General features: G+C 43.0%; 1 protein-coding gene across 7 annotated transcripts in view; it reads left to right on the top strand.

The window, feature by feature from the left end:
* MSI2 (musashi RNA binding protein 2) overlaps positions 1 to 6,935 on the top strand; it is a 568,931-nt gene extending 561,996 nt beyond the window's left edge. For all 7 annotated transcript variants that reach the window (XM_055001131.1, XM_055001129.1, XM_055001127.1 and 4 more), the window contains one exon: positions 1,371 to 6,935. Coding sequence is in view for 1 of the 7 variants with exons in the window: in XM_055001126.1 (XP_054857101.1) it covers positions 1,371 to 1,412 (42 nt within the window). In the remaining 6 variants the exon portion in view is untranslated. The remainder of the gene's footprint in view (positions 1 to 1,370) is intronic.
* Positions 6,936 to 17,243: the final 10,308 nt, after the last annotated feature.

The raw sequence follows: 17,243 nt of genomic DNA, 5'->3' as shown, positions 1-17,243 counted from the left end.
AAAATCCATGGCTCAGAATGACAAAATAGATGACTCAAATAGAGACAGAGAATCATTGCCATTTTTATAACACTCATCCTCACGTGTCTGATCTGTAGCATGCGTTCTAAACACCAGTGCATGGAATGAAACTCACAGTTGGTGCAATGCGGCTCATTGTCAGAGAGGAGGGGCTTGCCGTATGTCATGGATGTGAATAAGGTTGTGGAAGTTAGGGTGTTGAAGTGACTCAACCATTTTTGGCCAAGAAGAAATTAATTTTAAAACAGGCTCTGGCAGATGCCATATTGTTGAACTTATATTCCACTGCTCCCTCCAGGCACAACACCCACACGATTCACTTCGATCAGATGTTGCATAAAGCATTCCTATGCACCCTTATGGCACAGGCTCAAGATGGTTGCCTAAAGACGTGTTTCTCAGTGTGGCTGAAAGGCAGTTTTCCCCAAACACTTTGAGCACACACTGCAGGAGTAGGAGCACTGTGGTCAGGAACCACATTGAGCAGATGGAAAAATGTTTGATCTCTTTGGACCCTCAGTTATTCCTAGCCCATTTATTCAGAGCGCTTGTTACACTCGAATTACTCGCAACACAAACACTAAGTCAAAGTTAAAAGGGGTGTTCAGAGACAGTTAGAACCAACAAATGAGCAGTGTTGTCAAGATTACAGCACCATCTTCATTCATTTTAGGACAAAATGATGTGAGGGATCTGCAATCAGATTTCCTGCCATTTTCTGTAAATTGACTGTGTAATTTGGCCCTTGCACTCGCCATGAAATGCTGCTTTGGGGAGGAAAGTGGGCCCTGAGGAATGACATGAGGACGCTCTGCGGTGGGAAAGGGGAATCAGTAGGAATTGCTCATTTGGTGTGACCCAGGCCATAGAAATCAGGGTCCCTAAGAAGCTAAACTTTCTTTTTTAAAAGAAGAAAAATGAAAGGTTCTGGTCTTTATGCTTGAAAGCGTTTGGGTGCAGCCTGAGGTCATCTTGGAGGACTGTCTGCATCAGATCCATCAGTGCCCTCCACGCCCCTTCCTGTGAATAGCAAATGCAAAATAAATTATGAAAATCCATCAAATTTTGCCAAGTAAGGCTGTGCTCGTGAAGAGGCAGCCTGCACACTTGATGTAGAATCTGGCTTTTGTGACAGTGTGCGGCAGACACATCCCTGGTGGGTATAATGCGTATCCGTCCTTTGATGCAAGCGTATGGTTGACACATTTTGAACTAAGTAACGTCACAGGCAACCACCTGACTGCTCCCTAAATCCCGTAAGGAACTCCACCTTAGTTCTAGGAGTGATGCATTTCTTCAGGATTTGGGCATAATAATTTTCTTTGTCTTCTCTTCTTTATCCCCTGTAGAGTGTATCTGGATGTCCAGGCAAGACAGGGAGAAGTTTCTAAATGGTCCCATGTTTAGGTGATCCATTAGCAGACTCTGAGCGTTACGTCATCACCAAATAATCCACACAAACTGGAGGTGGCACTCAACAGACTTGGTTGTCCAAAATCTCTATCATCTCATGAACCTGCTGTACTATATAGAACAACAGCTTTTTAAAAAATGTGTATATATAATCCATTTGTTCATTTTATTATTTTTCTTGATGGGTTTTTCTTCCCTTTTAAATCCTTTTAAATTTATTTTAGTTGCTTTTTAGTAGTGTTTTGATATAGGCTTGTAGTCATGTAGGTTACTTTGTGTATTTAGGAAAAGCCTAACCATAATATAACTGTTTATATATTAAGGGTTTCTTTGCTTTGCTTTCTGATTTCCCTCCCTTTTTTTCTTTCTTTAGCTTTAAGTAATTTTGTTGCTTAATGAGAAAGCTGAGATGGTAACACAATTCTCAGTTGACTGGTACCAATTCTGAAGCTGAAAAAACCTTTTAAGGTGGAATTTAGCACACACTGAATTTAGAAGTAGAGCGAAGACCAGTGAGCAGAAATGTTCTATTTTATGCTGTATGGGGAATGGGAGGCTGGCTCGGTAGCAAGGTCTCTAGCAGTTCTTTATCTTAGTTAACCTAATTATATCTATTTTCGGCAATAAGGTAAGGACAACAAAGTTTTTTGTGTCCTTTTTCTATAAGTGCATTTTTTTGTTGAAAAAGAAGTGATATAAGATTTTTTGAAATTGTGAATTCTGAAAAAAAAATACTGTAAATACAATTCCATTAACTTGCATATTAATTAACTTACAAAAGGAGAAAATGCATAATATTTTTGTGATGGAGCCAGACTAAGGCAGTTTCTGTACGGAATGGCAGAAAATAGTGAAGATTTGAGGTGCATAACCCAGCAGGATATTTCTCTGCTCCTGCTTCTTTGGAATGAACGGAAGATGTGCCACTGCTGTGCCCCTGCACAACTTCCATTCATCTTTGCTAGCACATGCGCAGACAACATTGCTGATGGGTTGTGCCCTCCCATTGTAAACGCTGAGCTCAGCTGCCAGAGCTGGCCCGTAGCAGTTAGATCCACACTGTTTAGCTTGTTCTGTAGGGGTTAGACCTTAGAACTGTATTAGCGTCATACCAGCATATTTAACTAGACACCTGTGCACAGCTTAACAAGTAACAGTCTAGTTACATTTTAATTTATAAAACACACACAACTGCTTTTCTCGTAACTGAAAAAGCTACAATTTTAATATTTAAAAGGTATTTAAAGTTTCAAGCACACTTGTTTTTAGGGATTTAGATCACCTGACTGTCCCACCATTTCAGCTGCCCCGTGTCTCCTACAGCGCACTGACCAGGACGAGCGTTGCCTTGGGTGCTCCCAAGCTGTGGGAGGGGGGGCAGTGTTAAAGCTTGCATCCTCTCACCTTGTATCCATCCTTTCCTATATTAACAAATTAGGGAAAGCAAAGGGTTTTTTAAAATTTTGTTCTTAATACCTCAGTGCTACAAGTTATCACCCTAGATGCAGGAGAAGATTTTAATTTATTGTAGATGAAAACAGAATGGGGAAAAATGTATAAAACATCATTGCACTGTGAGTGGTAGGGAGAACTGACAATTTCCTATTTGCACATGTTTAATGTTTGGCTGTTATATATATGGTCCTCTGCTGGGGAGGAGACTTATGAAGGATATTTTTTAATTTAATTTTTTTAAATATGGGTCAATAGGCCGGCAACAGCAACTCGAAGTACAAGACAGTAGGTGATAATACAAGCATAACTATAGTGTGGATATATTCTTTTTTTTAACATTAATATTGACAAGTTTTATTAATATTTTTTAAAATTGTTACGTTTATAAATTTGGTACTCTAGGTACAGCCAGAATAAGACACTGAATGCGACATTTGTTAAGAGAGAAAAAAAATCGCTGCTGCACTCCTATTTTTGTAAATTTTACTAATGAGTAGGCTAACGTAGACATTCTGTAGACAATTTACAGCGAGGCATCTGTTAACACTCACCGAAGCACCATAATGCTAACTGAAAGGAGGAAAAAAACCCCTCATTTTCCTTGTTTTTAAAACCAACAAAGCAAATCATGGGGAGGTTTGATTATCATATTAATGCTTTAGGTTTTATTTTCTTATTTCAAAACAACCAGGTTTAAAAGCCAGAATGCTGGACGCTTTTTAAAATACTGAGACTTGATCAAGTAATACACTAAAAAGACAAAAAAAAAGTTCTTTACAAATAAATTAACTGCAAACCAAAATTCCCTGATAGTCAGTGTGTAATAGGGTTGCCAATCTCCAGGTGGGACCTGGAGATCCCAGAATTATAACTGATGTCCAAACTACAGAGATTTGTTCCCCTGGAGGCTACGGCTGCTTTGGAGGGTGGCCTCTATGGCACTATGCCCTGCTGAGGTCCCTCTCCTCCTCAAACTCCACCCTCCCCAGGCACCACCCTTAAATCTCCAGGAGTTTTCCAACCTAGAGCTGGCAACCCTAAACGGGGGGGTGGGCAGGGAATTTTTTTTTAATTACTCTTTGATCAATGTAGATGACATCAGAGTACAACCACCAGGAACTTGTCTGGCGGAAGCCCATTTCCAATGACTGAGAGCCCCCCCCCCCCAGGCTCTGAAAGGCTCCCATTCATTTTAATGGTCTTTCCCGGGAGAAAAGTTCGGGGGAAATTTGTGCCTGTGCTGTATACTACCATGTGTTCCTCCTCATTCATTCCCTGTCACCTCATAGAATATTCTTTGTTGATCATTGTTGTATGTTAATAATGTATAAAATGACTATCTTGTAAGAGTCCTGTCCTAATGCCAGTGTAGTGACACCCACCCACCCGACCCTTCTCTTTTCTTCCTCTTCTAGTACATATTGGTAGTTGTATCGTAATTAAGGTTAAATACATAGATGTAGTTATTCAGATTTAGGACCAGTAAGGATAGAACTTTCTCTTATTTAAGACAAAAATAATCGCTAATAATTTTGGGCAGGTTTAAAAAAAAATAATTTAAATTTTCTGTTTGTTTGTTTTTCTTTCTGCTGATCTCATGTGGTTTCAACTAACCAAAGGTCTCACAATGTTTGAAAGAAAATGCTTGCACCGCTCTTGCAGCATTTTGTAGATCCCCACCCTTTGACTTTTATCAAGAGGGTGTGCCATACTACCTTAAATGCTAACGCTAGATATGCAAAACTGGGTTTTTTTAATTTATTTTTAAAAAATAAAAAAGAGGGAGGCATGGTATAATAAAATGATTTTACTAAGAGAAAAAAATATTTTTTTAAAAAAAAGAGTGGTCAGAAGAAAATTGCTATCCTGTGTGAATATGTTTTAGATGTTTCTATACCTTTTTTAAAAAGCCCCAGTGGCCCATAGCACAACTCTTGTGGAAACTGGTGTTTCCGGAGTGGCTTCCTGGACTAAGGCTCACTTTCGTTCCCTCATTCATCTAGAAATCCATATGGAAGGATTTGAGATTTGTTTAGTTTTGGAAATCAATTTTAGCACAGAAGGCTCAGCTATCTCTTGATTTTAGTCAAGCACAGCCGGTCAAATGCTTCATACCAGCATCTTGTTTTGTCCCAAACTTCCCCTTATAAATATTGCCTTGGAGTTAGCAAAAAACCAAAACGTTTGAGCTGAATGGTGCAAACAGGGATTGACAAGCACCATTGATGGGGGGAGGTGTCTGTATCTAACCCCAGATACTTTGTACACCTCCATGAATAACAATAAAATGCTGTTTTGTGCCTCAAGATAAATTCCCACTGGTAAAACAACATTGTGAAACCCAAGCACCATGAAATGCAACGGAAATCCCACCCTTTTTTCAAAGGAACTAGGATTTCAAATGGGTCTGGACGTTTGAAAAGATCTTAGGAGGAAACTCTGGCAGGCTTCTTCTTTTTGTTTGTTTGGTTTGTTTGCTTGCAACTGACTTGGACAGGGGCAGAATTTTTCCTGCAAGAGAATGAAGTGTTTCCATCAGTCTCTTGCTTGCTTTTTCTGCCAAAGGAAAAAAGAACACACACACACACACACACACACACAATCCAATCTTGAGTCAAAACTGACTTGATTAAAATGAAGAGCAACCTGTTCCTTTTGTTTTCTGTTCTGCATATTGTTCATTTTAATTTGAATCTGTAGCTTGGACTTTAAGGTAGCATGGCTCTGTTGCTGTCATCCCCCCCCCCTCCCCTTGTACAGCAGTATATACACAAGCTGATGAATGTCATACATCACACTAGGCTAGTCAAATCATTGGGTAATTGTTGGTAACAAGAAGGACCTGAAAGGTGTTCAGACTTTTATTTTCTCTCTTCTCCAAAACGGCTGTTAAAGCCGCACGGCTCTTTCGATCCAGAGGGTGAATGAGGGCTACTGACACCAGCCAGCAACACCAACCTGTTTCATTTGCCATCCAATTCAATGCAACATAAAACAAGAATAAAGCAATATAGTTTACTGTTTTTTTTCTTGAAGGTCAGCCATGTTTGTGTATCATATATTGCATATGAAATTGTTTACAAAAACACTAACTAGTTATTTTTTACTCTGGGGTGTATTTGTTTTGAAAGGTTTCCTTTTCGTTTTGTGTTTGAGTTTGTTGTTTTTCTGAAAAGCAAAATGGTTGGAAAAGCAAACTGAAGCTGGTCTAACTATGTTTTGAGTGACAGGGGGCCTTAGACACACTGGCAGATTCCCCAAAATCTGCATCGACACACTGTAGAATTTCATAAGTGTGCAGAATCTGATTTCACTCCATTACTCTGTGTGTGCAAACACTACATGAGATTCTGCAAGCTAAGCAATACTTTAATACTGTAATTAAAAAATTACCAAAAACGTAAAAAGTGAGTTAAAAATCACAGTGATCTGTTCACCAGTTACCAAACAATCAGAATGTATTGTCTTGACAGAATTTTTGTTTCAGACAAAAAAAAGCTGAAGTCACCTGTGCCCTATAAGCTGTGCTCTGTACATGCTCCAACACCACCACTCGTGCGGAATGTGACTGTCATTCTGAATTCTAGCTGTAGCAAATACTCCCACCGTATGTGTTGTACACGTTTTTGAATTCCATCAGTAACCCAATGCGAAGTCTCAGCGTTTCAGGTGGTTCTCAATGTACTTCCTCAACAATGACACAGTGGCCAAGCCTAGCCCCCTTCCTTTTATATTTTAGTATGAAACTGATGCGAACTTTGGTAGTGACTTTTTATATACATATATAAATATATATATACATACATATATATATATACGTGTATCTATATATATCAAGCATCTTTCAGGTCTCTGTGTATGGCTTTCCGAAGCCCTGTTGTAAAATACTACATGGATGGGGGTCTCTCACATCACAGATGTGGAAAGTATAATTTTATATTTGTATTTTCAAATAAATAAGTTTGTGAAAGGTTTCCATCCTCTACTGTGGTCCAGAAAATCAATGTGTTTGTCTCAGAAAAAATAAAAAAAAAATCTGTTTTGAACATTGTTGTGTTGTGTGTGTCTTTGCAGATCTTGACAGCTAAACTGTTAATGTCTATTTTTCCCCTTCCCTTACTTGCTTTCATCTTTAAAGAGTGTCCATATGCTCCAGCCCATCATCATTTCTTAATTACTGTGTTTCAGCAGACAACGTGCTCTACATTTCCCCGCATCTGTTAGGGAGGAGACATAAACCTACCTGGCGTGAAGGTGGTGTTCTTGATAGTGAGATTCTCTCATCTTTAATCATTCCCCTCTCCTGTGCGTCAGAGTCCCAAAAGGAAAGATCAAGCATGTCATCTGCAGCTCAGAACAATCTAGGAGACGCCACAATTCCCAGGCTTTTCACGGTCTTCCTCTAGTGGCTTCTTGGGAATGGAGGCCCAGGTTAGCTATGAAAGCAAACAACTGAAATTTCACAAAGAAAACGCAGCTTAGCTACAAGAGCAGCCAGCAGCTCTCTCGGTTGCGCATGATATATCCCAAACTGAGCACTTTTAAGACCCATTCAGTTCACTGGAAGTAACTTGTTGGTCTTCAAGGTGCTACTGGACTTAAATCTTGCTGATCTGCTCACCCCGCTACTGAACCTTCTGCACTGGCGCCAGACTCATGCACAAGTCCTGCAGTCCAGCATCTTGAAATTACTTACTGATGAGTGCCAAAAAAGGTACACATAAGTGTAAAATACACCCATTCTAATTATGATAATATACTTAAATTTTTCTGGATGCTTCCTTATGATTTCTGCGGCTTTCACATAAAGTGCTGATCAAACGTGCCCACAACCTTGGATCACTGCGAAGACTGCATGATGTGGATCGACTGGTTTAGAACTTCATGAACAGTTGACAGCACAATTGCAAGAGCATTGACTGTGGGCAGATAGCCAAGACTGTCTTGCGACAATTGTCTCATATATTTTGGTGACTATCTGGATTAGGTAAAGCGCCATAAGCCTTATAAAAATGTGGGGGAAATGGACTTTTTCATTGATTTATGGCTGATATATATTACAAAAACACTAATGGATAAATGTATTATTAATATTAGATACCTGTAGGAGAATTTATTAGCTTTTCAATAGTGCTTTAAAATGTGAAAATGGTCACTTGGTTTGTGAGTTACAGCTCGAATTAGAAAAGGTAGTGAAAATTGGATTCAGCCATCTTGATGACATCATAGAAAGCTTAAACTACCCATCAGAATGGGTTATCACATAGCCATACACCTTTTAGAAAAAAACATAAAGAAGTCTTGCCACCTAACATCTGATATGGCCCCCGGACAAATTAACTAGGTAAAAATCACATAACATGAATCTGTTCTCATGTACATAAGTGTGGAATATCAAAATGAATTTCTTCGTGCTATGGCTCATTGGAAAGGCAAAAGAATAAGCTACACTTGTTTAATATACTTTAGGTGACTAACTGGATTAGGTAAAGCACCATAAGCCTTATAAAAATGTGGGGGGAAATTAAGCGTTTCTTTGATTTATGGCTTAAACTATAAAAACAGTGATAGAGGCATTATCAATATTAGTTACTTGTATGGGAATTTATTAGCTTTTCAACAGTGCTATAAAAATTGGAACTGGTCTATTGGTTTACAAGTTATAGCTCAAATTAGAAAAGGTACGGAAAATTGGCTTCAACCATCTTGATGATACCATAAAAAGTTTGTTACCAATCAGAATGGGTTATCATTATCACTTCAAAACATAATACATAGCAGGGAGCCAGTTTGGTGCAGTGGTTAAGAGCAGCGGGACTCTAATCTGGAGAGCCAGGTTTGATTCCTCACTCCTCCACTTGTAGCCAGCTGGGTGATCTTGGGTCAGTCACAGCTCTCTCAGAGCTCTCTCAGCCCCACCCACCTCACAAGGTGATTGTCATGAGAATAATAAACTGCTCTGAGTGGGCATTAAGTTGTCCTGAAGGGTGGTATATAAATTGAATGTTATGTTATTGCCTTTCAGAAAAACATAAAGAAGCTTTGCCATCTTACTTGATAACCATATGGTGATTTTTGACTCTTGACCCGTAGACTAAATCAGTGAAAACGTTGAGCAGGCCCTGGAATCTTCTTTGGGTTTGCCATGGGTCCAGTAGAAGGATCTGGTCTTACTGTTCTGCACGATCAGCCTCCTAGCTTCTTTCTTCCCCAGCATGCTCGTTTGGACCAGTAGCTTGGTTGGTACTACGGCGAGCAAACGAGTGCTAGAACTGTCCCTCCAGCCAGAACAGCAAGGAATATTTTCTGGTTTGACTCCAGTTTTTCACAGGCAGCATTGGCAACTCTTTTTCAGAATCCCACTCACTGACTACTATATGCTACTAAAAAGAAAAATGAGGGCGTCACTAACACGCTACACTATAGGATACAATCAGGTCCTGGGTCTGTCAGAGAGAGCCTAAGGTACTGTATGGCTGCCACCACGACCTCAACAAATGGCAGAGTTTGAGGGCCCTGCATGGGAAGGATCTGATGTCATTTCCAGTTGAACTTCCTCTAATCACTGGCAAAGTCCAAAAAGACGTAAGGAAATTTCTAGATTGTCACTAAGGAGGCCGTTTTCCAGCCATTCCCCCCCCCCTCAATTTCCTCACTTTCTCAAGGGTGGAGGATTAAGACAGAGGGCAGTTGATTACACATCACAGTAGAATTGCCAGCTCCAGGTTGGGATAATTCATGGAGGTTTTAGGGGTGGAGCCTGGAGAGGGTGTGGTTTGGGAAGGGGAGGGACCTTAGCAGTGTCCAATGAGAGTATACCCTCCAAAGCAGCTGTTTTCTCAAGAGGAACTGATCTTTATGGCCTGGAGATCAGTTGTAATTCTGAGAGCTTTTTGGCCACCACCTGGAGGCTGGCAACCCTACACTACGGCCAGGCAGATGGCAAGCAGAAAACCAAGGGACAGAAAAACAGCCCAGAGTTGCTTCCTTTGAAAAGCATCTCCATGGCAGAAAGAGATCTCCCGGGCTCAGCCTACTTTACCAGAGGAGATCGACTCAGAGCTTCTGCTGTTGAAGGTCAGCGCCCTGCTGGATGTGGGATCGGACCCTCTCTGGAAAGCTGTCAACCCATCAAAGCCTTAATGGGGCTGATGATTAGCAAAGTACCAGGGGGGAAATTAGATTAGAAAAACAAATGAAAACCATTTAGGAAGTGGTGCTTATGCCCAGTGGAAGGCTGCTGCTGCCTCCAGGATGGCAGGAAGCAATTTGACTTCTGTCCAGGCGGAGAAGGAGAGCCGGTCTGGAATGCATTAGTGTAGTGGGAGGCCGGGAATAGCAGCCACTTAACCCTGCCATTCAGCAAACATTAGTGAATTATGAGTGTGTTACATACTGGGTTCTGCGTTTGCAAGCTGCCCCACGGCCTCCTGTATCTCCGCTAAAAATATGCCCGTGAGCATTTGGTGTCAACAACCAGATTTTTTGTATATATACAGGATCCACAAAAGCAAAATAAGATCTCCCATTCATCTCTCAGCTTCTTAAAATCACAAGGGAACAACCAGGTCTGTAAAATATACCCAAATTTCTTCTCCTTGTCAAATGTCCTTCCTCCCTAAGGAAAAGAGGCCCTGAAGATTTAATTTATTAGCTTTTCCTGATGCCATAAACATTTCAGAAGTGGATTGCAATGGGTTTTAAACACTCTGCTCTGCTCGAACTGCCTAGCTGCCACAGCAGATGGTCTACAGAGATTTATTTACAGTGGGGAAGACAGCTGTTTTTAACTAATAGCAAAAGCAGGGTCTGAAACGATGCAGAGGACACCCTTGATTGAATACTGTGGACAAGGAAGCTGTACTCTTGAGTAACACAGAACTCTTCTTCTGGTAGGTTCTGCCAAAGAATATTGCACAACTTGGAAACTTTCTCCCTACTTTATTTTGTTTAATAAAATTGTCATCTCTGAGCTGGTCTTCATTGTTAGGAAAGGTCCAGAGGGCTCTAATAATTAGAATGCAAACAAACCGTTTTAGCAGAACATCAATAGTTTCGGTTTCTCCGACATTAACCGTTATATCTCCAGGAAGCTTTACTACACTCTGCAGCATCGCAGCTGCATATGAAGCCATTGAAATCTGAGCAAGCGAAGTCCAATGTAGCACACATCAAGTCCAAAGTAGGAAGCAGTGCCACAATGGGAGGTACTATTGCACATATGCTTTTGCCTTGGGTTGTTTATGCCAGACTTTATCTTCTAACCTGGTGTGTGGATCCCCTCCTGCTCCCATCCAAGCTAGCCACAAATTCCTAACACTTCCAGCACCTGTACCACAGATTGTCTACTCGCCCTACCCTTTGGTTGTTATTCCTTCTGCAGGCGTGGCCAGAAACTGAGCCCACTTCCACGGGCTCTGATCTTCACAGGATGTGGAACAAGGATCTTGGTGCTGCACATTCAACAGATAAAAGAACTAGGGACTCCGTCCTGAGCCTCCAGACTCTTCAGGGTATCCATCCTCCAAAATGCTCGGCAGCAACTCTGAGGGCATTTGCCTAAATTAAAGTTCCCACACCTTTTGACAAAGACTCATCCTCACACTCCTAAAGAGAGTCCAGGTGAGCCATCAGCAATGCAATGGATTTTCAACCCAGGATGGAACTAATTTTATTTTATTAGATTTATATCCCACCCTCCCCATGAACAGGCTCGGGGCAGCAAGCAACAACAAAATATCAAATACAGGCTTAAAATACATAAAGCTATAACTATTATCACCAATCACAGTAGTTCAATTCAAGGCATCATTAAAATACACAGGCCACTATAACAGGTATAAACTCAGATTCTACAGGGTCAGCTGTGGAACGGCACCCAGAGTGGGATGGAAAATGGGACAGGCCGGTCAGAACGAAAGATGGAAGAAGGGATGGACGCCGGTCCTCAACCTCAACTCCACCTACCAAACATTTCCCCCTTTCTCTATATAGCTTAGACAACTACTTGCTAAACACAAGGGAACCCAAGTCTTTGTTTTACTTACCTAAATATAGAAGAAACAACATTAACTACCTTTGCCAGGTCATTAACGATAATTTCAATCCCAGCTGCTTGAAATCTCTAGGAAAACAAACACAGTTCAAAATAGCTCCCCCCCAAATGGGTGCAAACATTATCTCCGTGGCCACTGCCCATTGCCACGTTGCTCTGCCAATATCCAGCCTGCCCTCCTAGGCTCAACAGAGGATCCACCTGCAGGTGCTTATATTTATATAATACTTGCAAGTGTGCTAAATGCTCACAGCAGCAACCATATATAATGGATGTCAGAATTATTCCCCAGAGCCCAGGCTTGCCAAAGGCCACAACCAGGGCTTTTTTTTCTGGGGAAAGAGGTGGTGGAACTCAGTGAGTTGCCCTCAAAGAAAATGGTCACATGGCTGGTGGCCCCGCCCCCTGATCTCCAGACAGAGGGGAGTTTAGATTGCCCTCCATGCCGCTGAGCGGCGTGGAGGGCTATCTAAACTCCCCCCTGTCTGGAGATCAGGGGGCGGGGCCACCAGCCATGTGATCATTTTCAAGAGGTTCCGGAACTCCCTTCCACCGTGTTCCAGCTGAAAAAAAGCCCTGGCCATGATGGAACATGTGCGTGAAGTTTCCTTATACCAAACCAGGCCAAAGCGAGCATTGTCTACTCAGACTGGAAGCAGCTCTCCAGGGGCTCAGGTAGAGTTGGCATCACCTGAAACCTGGTCCTTTTTAAACTAACAATGCCATGGATCAAACTTAGGACCTTCAGCATGCCAAACAGAGGCTTAACTACTGATCACAGTCCCTCCCCTGGGAATTTGCAGCTCAGTCTCTCAGCCACTATGCCATACTAATTCTTTGTGTCTTGCATGCACCTGGTAGCCTACTGCACATGCGCTGGTGACAGTTAAACATCATCGTCATCATCATTATTGATACGGCAGTAGACTGCATGGAAAGCACAGCCTTATCCCAAGGAGTTCACATTTGATATATGGGAGACCGCAAAGGGAGAGGAGGCTGAAATAAACACAGGAGAAATGTATTCATTGCGGACATCATGCGAAGCACACCCAGCAGTTCTCCCATGTGGCAGCAAATGAAAGCCACACGGCTTACTTTTCTTGCTCAAAAATATGGATCTTTATGCAAAAACTGCTCTGGTAACCGGGCCAAGCTTCTTGCTCTGGCACAAAAAGTTCCTGCAATGGGCCCAGAAATTAAGGGTGGGGGGAGACCAACCTCTGCCCCTTGGCAACATCAAGGGAATACAGAGTTGCATTCTTGGTATTCATTTTGCATATTACCCTCCACATTTACCAAAACCTTTAGCTAAAAATTGACCAGGCTTACCAAAATCTTACCCATGTGAGGAAGTGCTTCTTCTTGCATTAAACACATTTGTACATGAATGCATAAAGTTGCCTTATAGCAAAGCAGACTTTGGGTCTATTCAGGTCAGTGCTTTCTCCTCTGTTTGGCCGTGGCTCTTCAGGGTCTCCGGCACAGAAAGGTCTTTCCCAGCATCTGAGCCTTTTCGCTGGAGAGGCCGGGGATTGAAACCAGGACCTTCTGCACGCAAAGCCGATGTGCTCCTGCTGAGCCGTATTCCCTCCCCACCATAGTGTATGAAATGTACTTGCCTACTTTGTACTCTTTGCAGGCACCAGTAAAATATGTTTTTAGCCACCCAGAGCAGGTTGAAAAATGGAAATTACTTTTTTGGGACTTTTCTTTCAATCAGGGAAGTGACCCAACTCCGGAAAAGGTGGCCGTGTTTCCCTCACAGCTCAATTTCTGCTGAGCTCTGCAGCTCACCTTACATTTCCAAACGGGAGAACAAAAGAAATTATCTCCCACTGCATTAACCATGTTAAATATTTTCTGCTACGCTTGCTTATTAATCTGCGGCTCGCACACGCTCACACTTCAGGCCCCCTCTGCTGTTGGAATGAAGATATATCCCCTTTCAAACCCACTCCTGGTAGCTCATTGGCAGCGGAAACTGAAACCGGCATTTATTAATTATAGACTTAAGTGGATCCTTTCATAGATATTTTCAAGGGCCTCCATATTATTAATAAGAATAATAAAACAGTGTGCTTATTAAAGCTCATTCCTTATACAGCATATTGATTACCGGGGGGTGGGGGAGGGAGTACATAGATTAGAAACGCACACGTTGTAAGCACCACCATCCTTACCCGACATTCATTTTGGAAGGTGTAATTCACACTGATTATTACCCTAAGGATCTTTTATTTTAATTTTTAAAAAATAGACATTTTTTCAATCGCATTCATTCCCCCCCCCCAAATGAATACCACATGGAAAAAATCAAATAACTGTCTTCTCTAATGGCCTAAACGAACAAATGGCTCTTATGAGCACAGTAAACAAACTTGATCAAAGGGAATTTGCTTTCCTTTGTTTCAAAATAACTGTCTTTCATATGGAGTTATTAACTCAAGGGTAGCTCGGCACTTTGCATTCATGCACAGAGGTGCTTCCGCACATGAGACCTGGGATTACTTGGTCCCAAACCCTAATGTGCTTTCAATCACCTCTCAGTCATCTCCTCTCCAGGCTAAACATACCGAGCTCCTTCAACCTTTCCTCATAGGACTTGGTCTCCAGACCCCTCACCATCTTCGTTGCCCTCCTCTGGACACCTTCCAGCTTCTCTATATCCTTCTTAAATTGTGCTGCCCAAAAATGAACACAATACTCTAGGTGAGGTCTAACCATGAGCATGTGACATTTCTAAACATGACCAACTGTAGTAAATTTGGAAAGCTGAAAGCTGAGGTGGTCTTAGCTGTGGGCATCTGCTTCCAGCCCAACCACAGCCATGCCTCCCCAAACAGAGGGTGAAAGAGGAAAAGCAAGCAGGCTTCCACGGCCTATGAAGTTCTGGCTGCAGCCAGCTTGGCAGCCACCAAAGAGACACGGGCAGGAGGCCCCCAGCAGAAGGGACATAGCAGTGTTTCTGGGGGGGCATCCTGGACTTTTGCCCAGCATAACAAAGACCATCCCTGGCTGAAGACCAGGGAATGCGTGGGAATGCCGCCGGGATGTATGTGGGGGCAAAGACCCACTTAATAGAGTCTTACTTCTGAGGAGGCCTGCCTAGGACTGGGCTATGGGACTTTCAGTCATCTCACTGGCATGACCTGGTGGCAAGAAAAGGCTGAGGACTGGGAGGACCATAGAACCGACTGCCAGCATCAAAACACTCTGTCGGGTTCCCACCCCACTACGCAGCTGATGGCTTTTTCCAAAGATGCAAATCTGGCATGTAAGAGCCAAGCTACAAGTGACGCCTGACACAGGTTGGACACTTGTCAGCTTCCCTCACGTTTTGATGGGAAATGTAGGCATCCTGGTCTTGCAGCTGTAATGGAGAGCCAAGCTGTAAAACCAGGACGCCTACATTTCCCATCAAAACTTGAGGGAAGCTGACAAGTGTCCAACCTCTGTAAGGCGTCACTTGTAGCTCGGCTCTAAGTAGACCTTGAGAAAATGCACTGGGAAAACTGGGTTCTATTCCCCACTCTCCCATGGAAGCTTTAAATCCATCCCATTCTCTCAGCCAAACCTACTTCACAGGGTGATTGTTGCGACGATAAAGTGGAGGAGGGGAGACTGATGTAATGAGCCACTTTGGAGCCCATCAGGGAGAAAAGAGGAAGATAAATAAATAAAGCATTAAAAGAAAAAGTGGTGCGGGGGGGGAGCGGAGCGGAGCGGAGCCCATGTGCATCGGAGCAGGCATGACCTTCAGAGCAGCTGGCACAGCAAATGCTCCTTGGCCAGAGAAGCCTGTCATTGCCCTTCCTGAGTTTATCCAGGGGCGGGCTGGCCATTTACTTTACTGGAGAAAGTCCTGGTGGGTTGCTGCCCTAAGTGTTCCCCTCCTGCCCTCCGTAACGGGGCTAGGAGGACGGAGCACAGCAGTGCTTGGCTTTGCCCTGTGCTAGATAGCGCTACCAGCTCTGAGTTGGGAAATTCCTGGAGATTTGGGGGTGGAAGTCTGGAAAGGACATCAGCGGGGTTTATGCCATGGACTCCACCCTCTGCAGCAGACGTTTTCTCCAGGATCTCTGTCATTTGGAGTTCAGTTGTAGTTCCAGGCCACACCTGAAGATTGGCAGCCCTACTTTCAGGCAAGGGCCAGAGCAGCTGGCGAAGAGGAGCACAGCCATACCTCCTTTCTCTCTCGCGATTTGCTCCTCAGTCAGTGGAGGAGAGGAATTACGGGGGCATGGTCCTTTTCCGAGTCTGCTTTGGTGTCCCTGTCCACCCCTGATTTTCTGTCTGTTGTAAAGTAGCTAGTACCCTTCCCTGATACCTTTTCGCATGTCTGGTGGTGCCAGGGTTCAGTCCCAGATTCTAAACTGGAGGAAGCTGCACCGAAACTGCAGCTCCTTCTAATTTCTATGGCACTGGATTTCAGCCTCATTTTTTCTCAGTTGTGGGCTGGGGACAATTTACCTCCACTGCTGCTGAGCTCCAAGGAAGGGCCCTGTTGTTGCGTTGTCTGACTCTGGAACCAGTTTCCCTCTGATCTCTCCTTGCCTGCTGGGGAAAAAACAAAACCTTTTTCAGCCTGTGTGAAAAAAATGTGAGGCCTCAAAGCCAATTTCTTGAATAAGAAGCAGTTTATTCAGGGCTTCTGCTGGAAGAAAGGCTGTTTCCAAGAGGCCGCGACTTTCTTTTTTCTCTTTGTTGTAACAGCTGCTGGGCAAGACAGACACCATTTGATATTATGCCATGAAGCCACTTAAAAGGAGACTTCGTTTTGTTGTCATCTATGCTCATGAAACAGTCAAGTTATGCAACCCCTCCAAAAGACACACAACCTCGCAAAATCCCCAAACATCCAAACAGTTTAATGGACACCTCCACCCTCAGTCACAGAGAATAAGACAGAATTATTTTTAAAGGGCTTTTGGCTGAAGATTGGTTTATTTCAGCCCTCTGCCAATGCTGAGTGTTGATTTGTTGTATACAGAGCTTCATTTTAAACGCCTTCTTTGGTTTCTGGATGGTGGTTGTTTTTTGAAAGCTAGTCTGGTAAAGTTGTAAGAGTGTCAGACTAAGATCTGGAAGACCTAAGTTTGATTCCCCACTCTGCCGTGGAAGCTCGCTGGGTGACCTTGGGCCAGTCACCCACTCTCAGCCTAACCTACCTCACAGGATGGTTGTTGTGAGGAAAAATGGAGGAGAGGAGCAGCAATGGAGGGAGAGAAATGTCAGCCACTCAGAATTCCCATGGGGGCGGGGGGGGGAGGCAGAATACAAATGAAGTAACATAAAA

Source organism: Eublepharis macularius, chromosome 17 (assembly GCF_028583425.1).
Source record: "Eublepharis macularius isolate TG4126 chromosome 17, MPM_Emac_v1.0, whole genome shotgun sequence".
NCBI classification, from domain to species: domain Eukaryota; kingdom Metazoa; phylum Chordata; class Lepidosauria; order Squamata; family Eublepharidae; genus Eublepharis; species Eublepharis macularius.
This window is presented reverse-complemented; position numbering and strand designations above follow the sequence as displayed.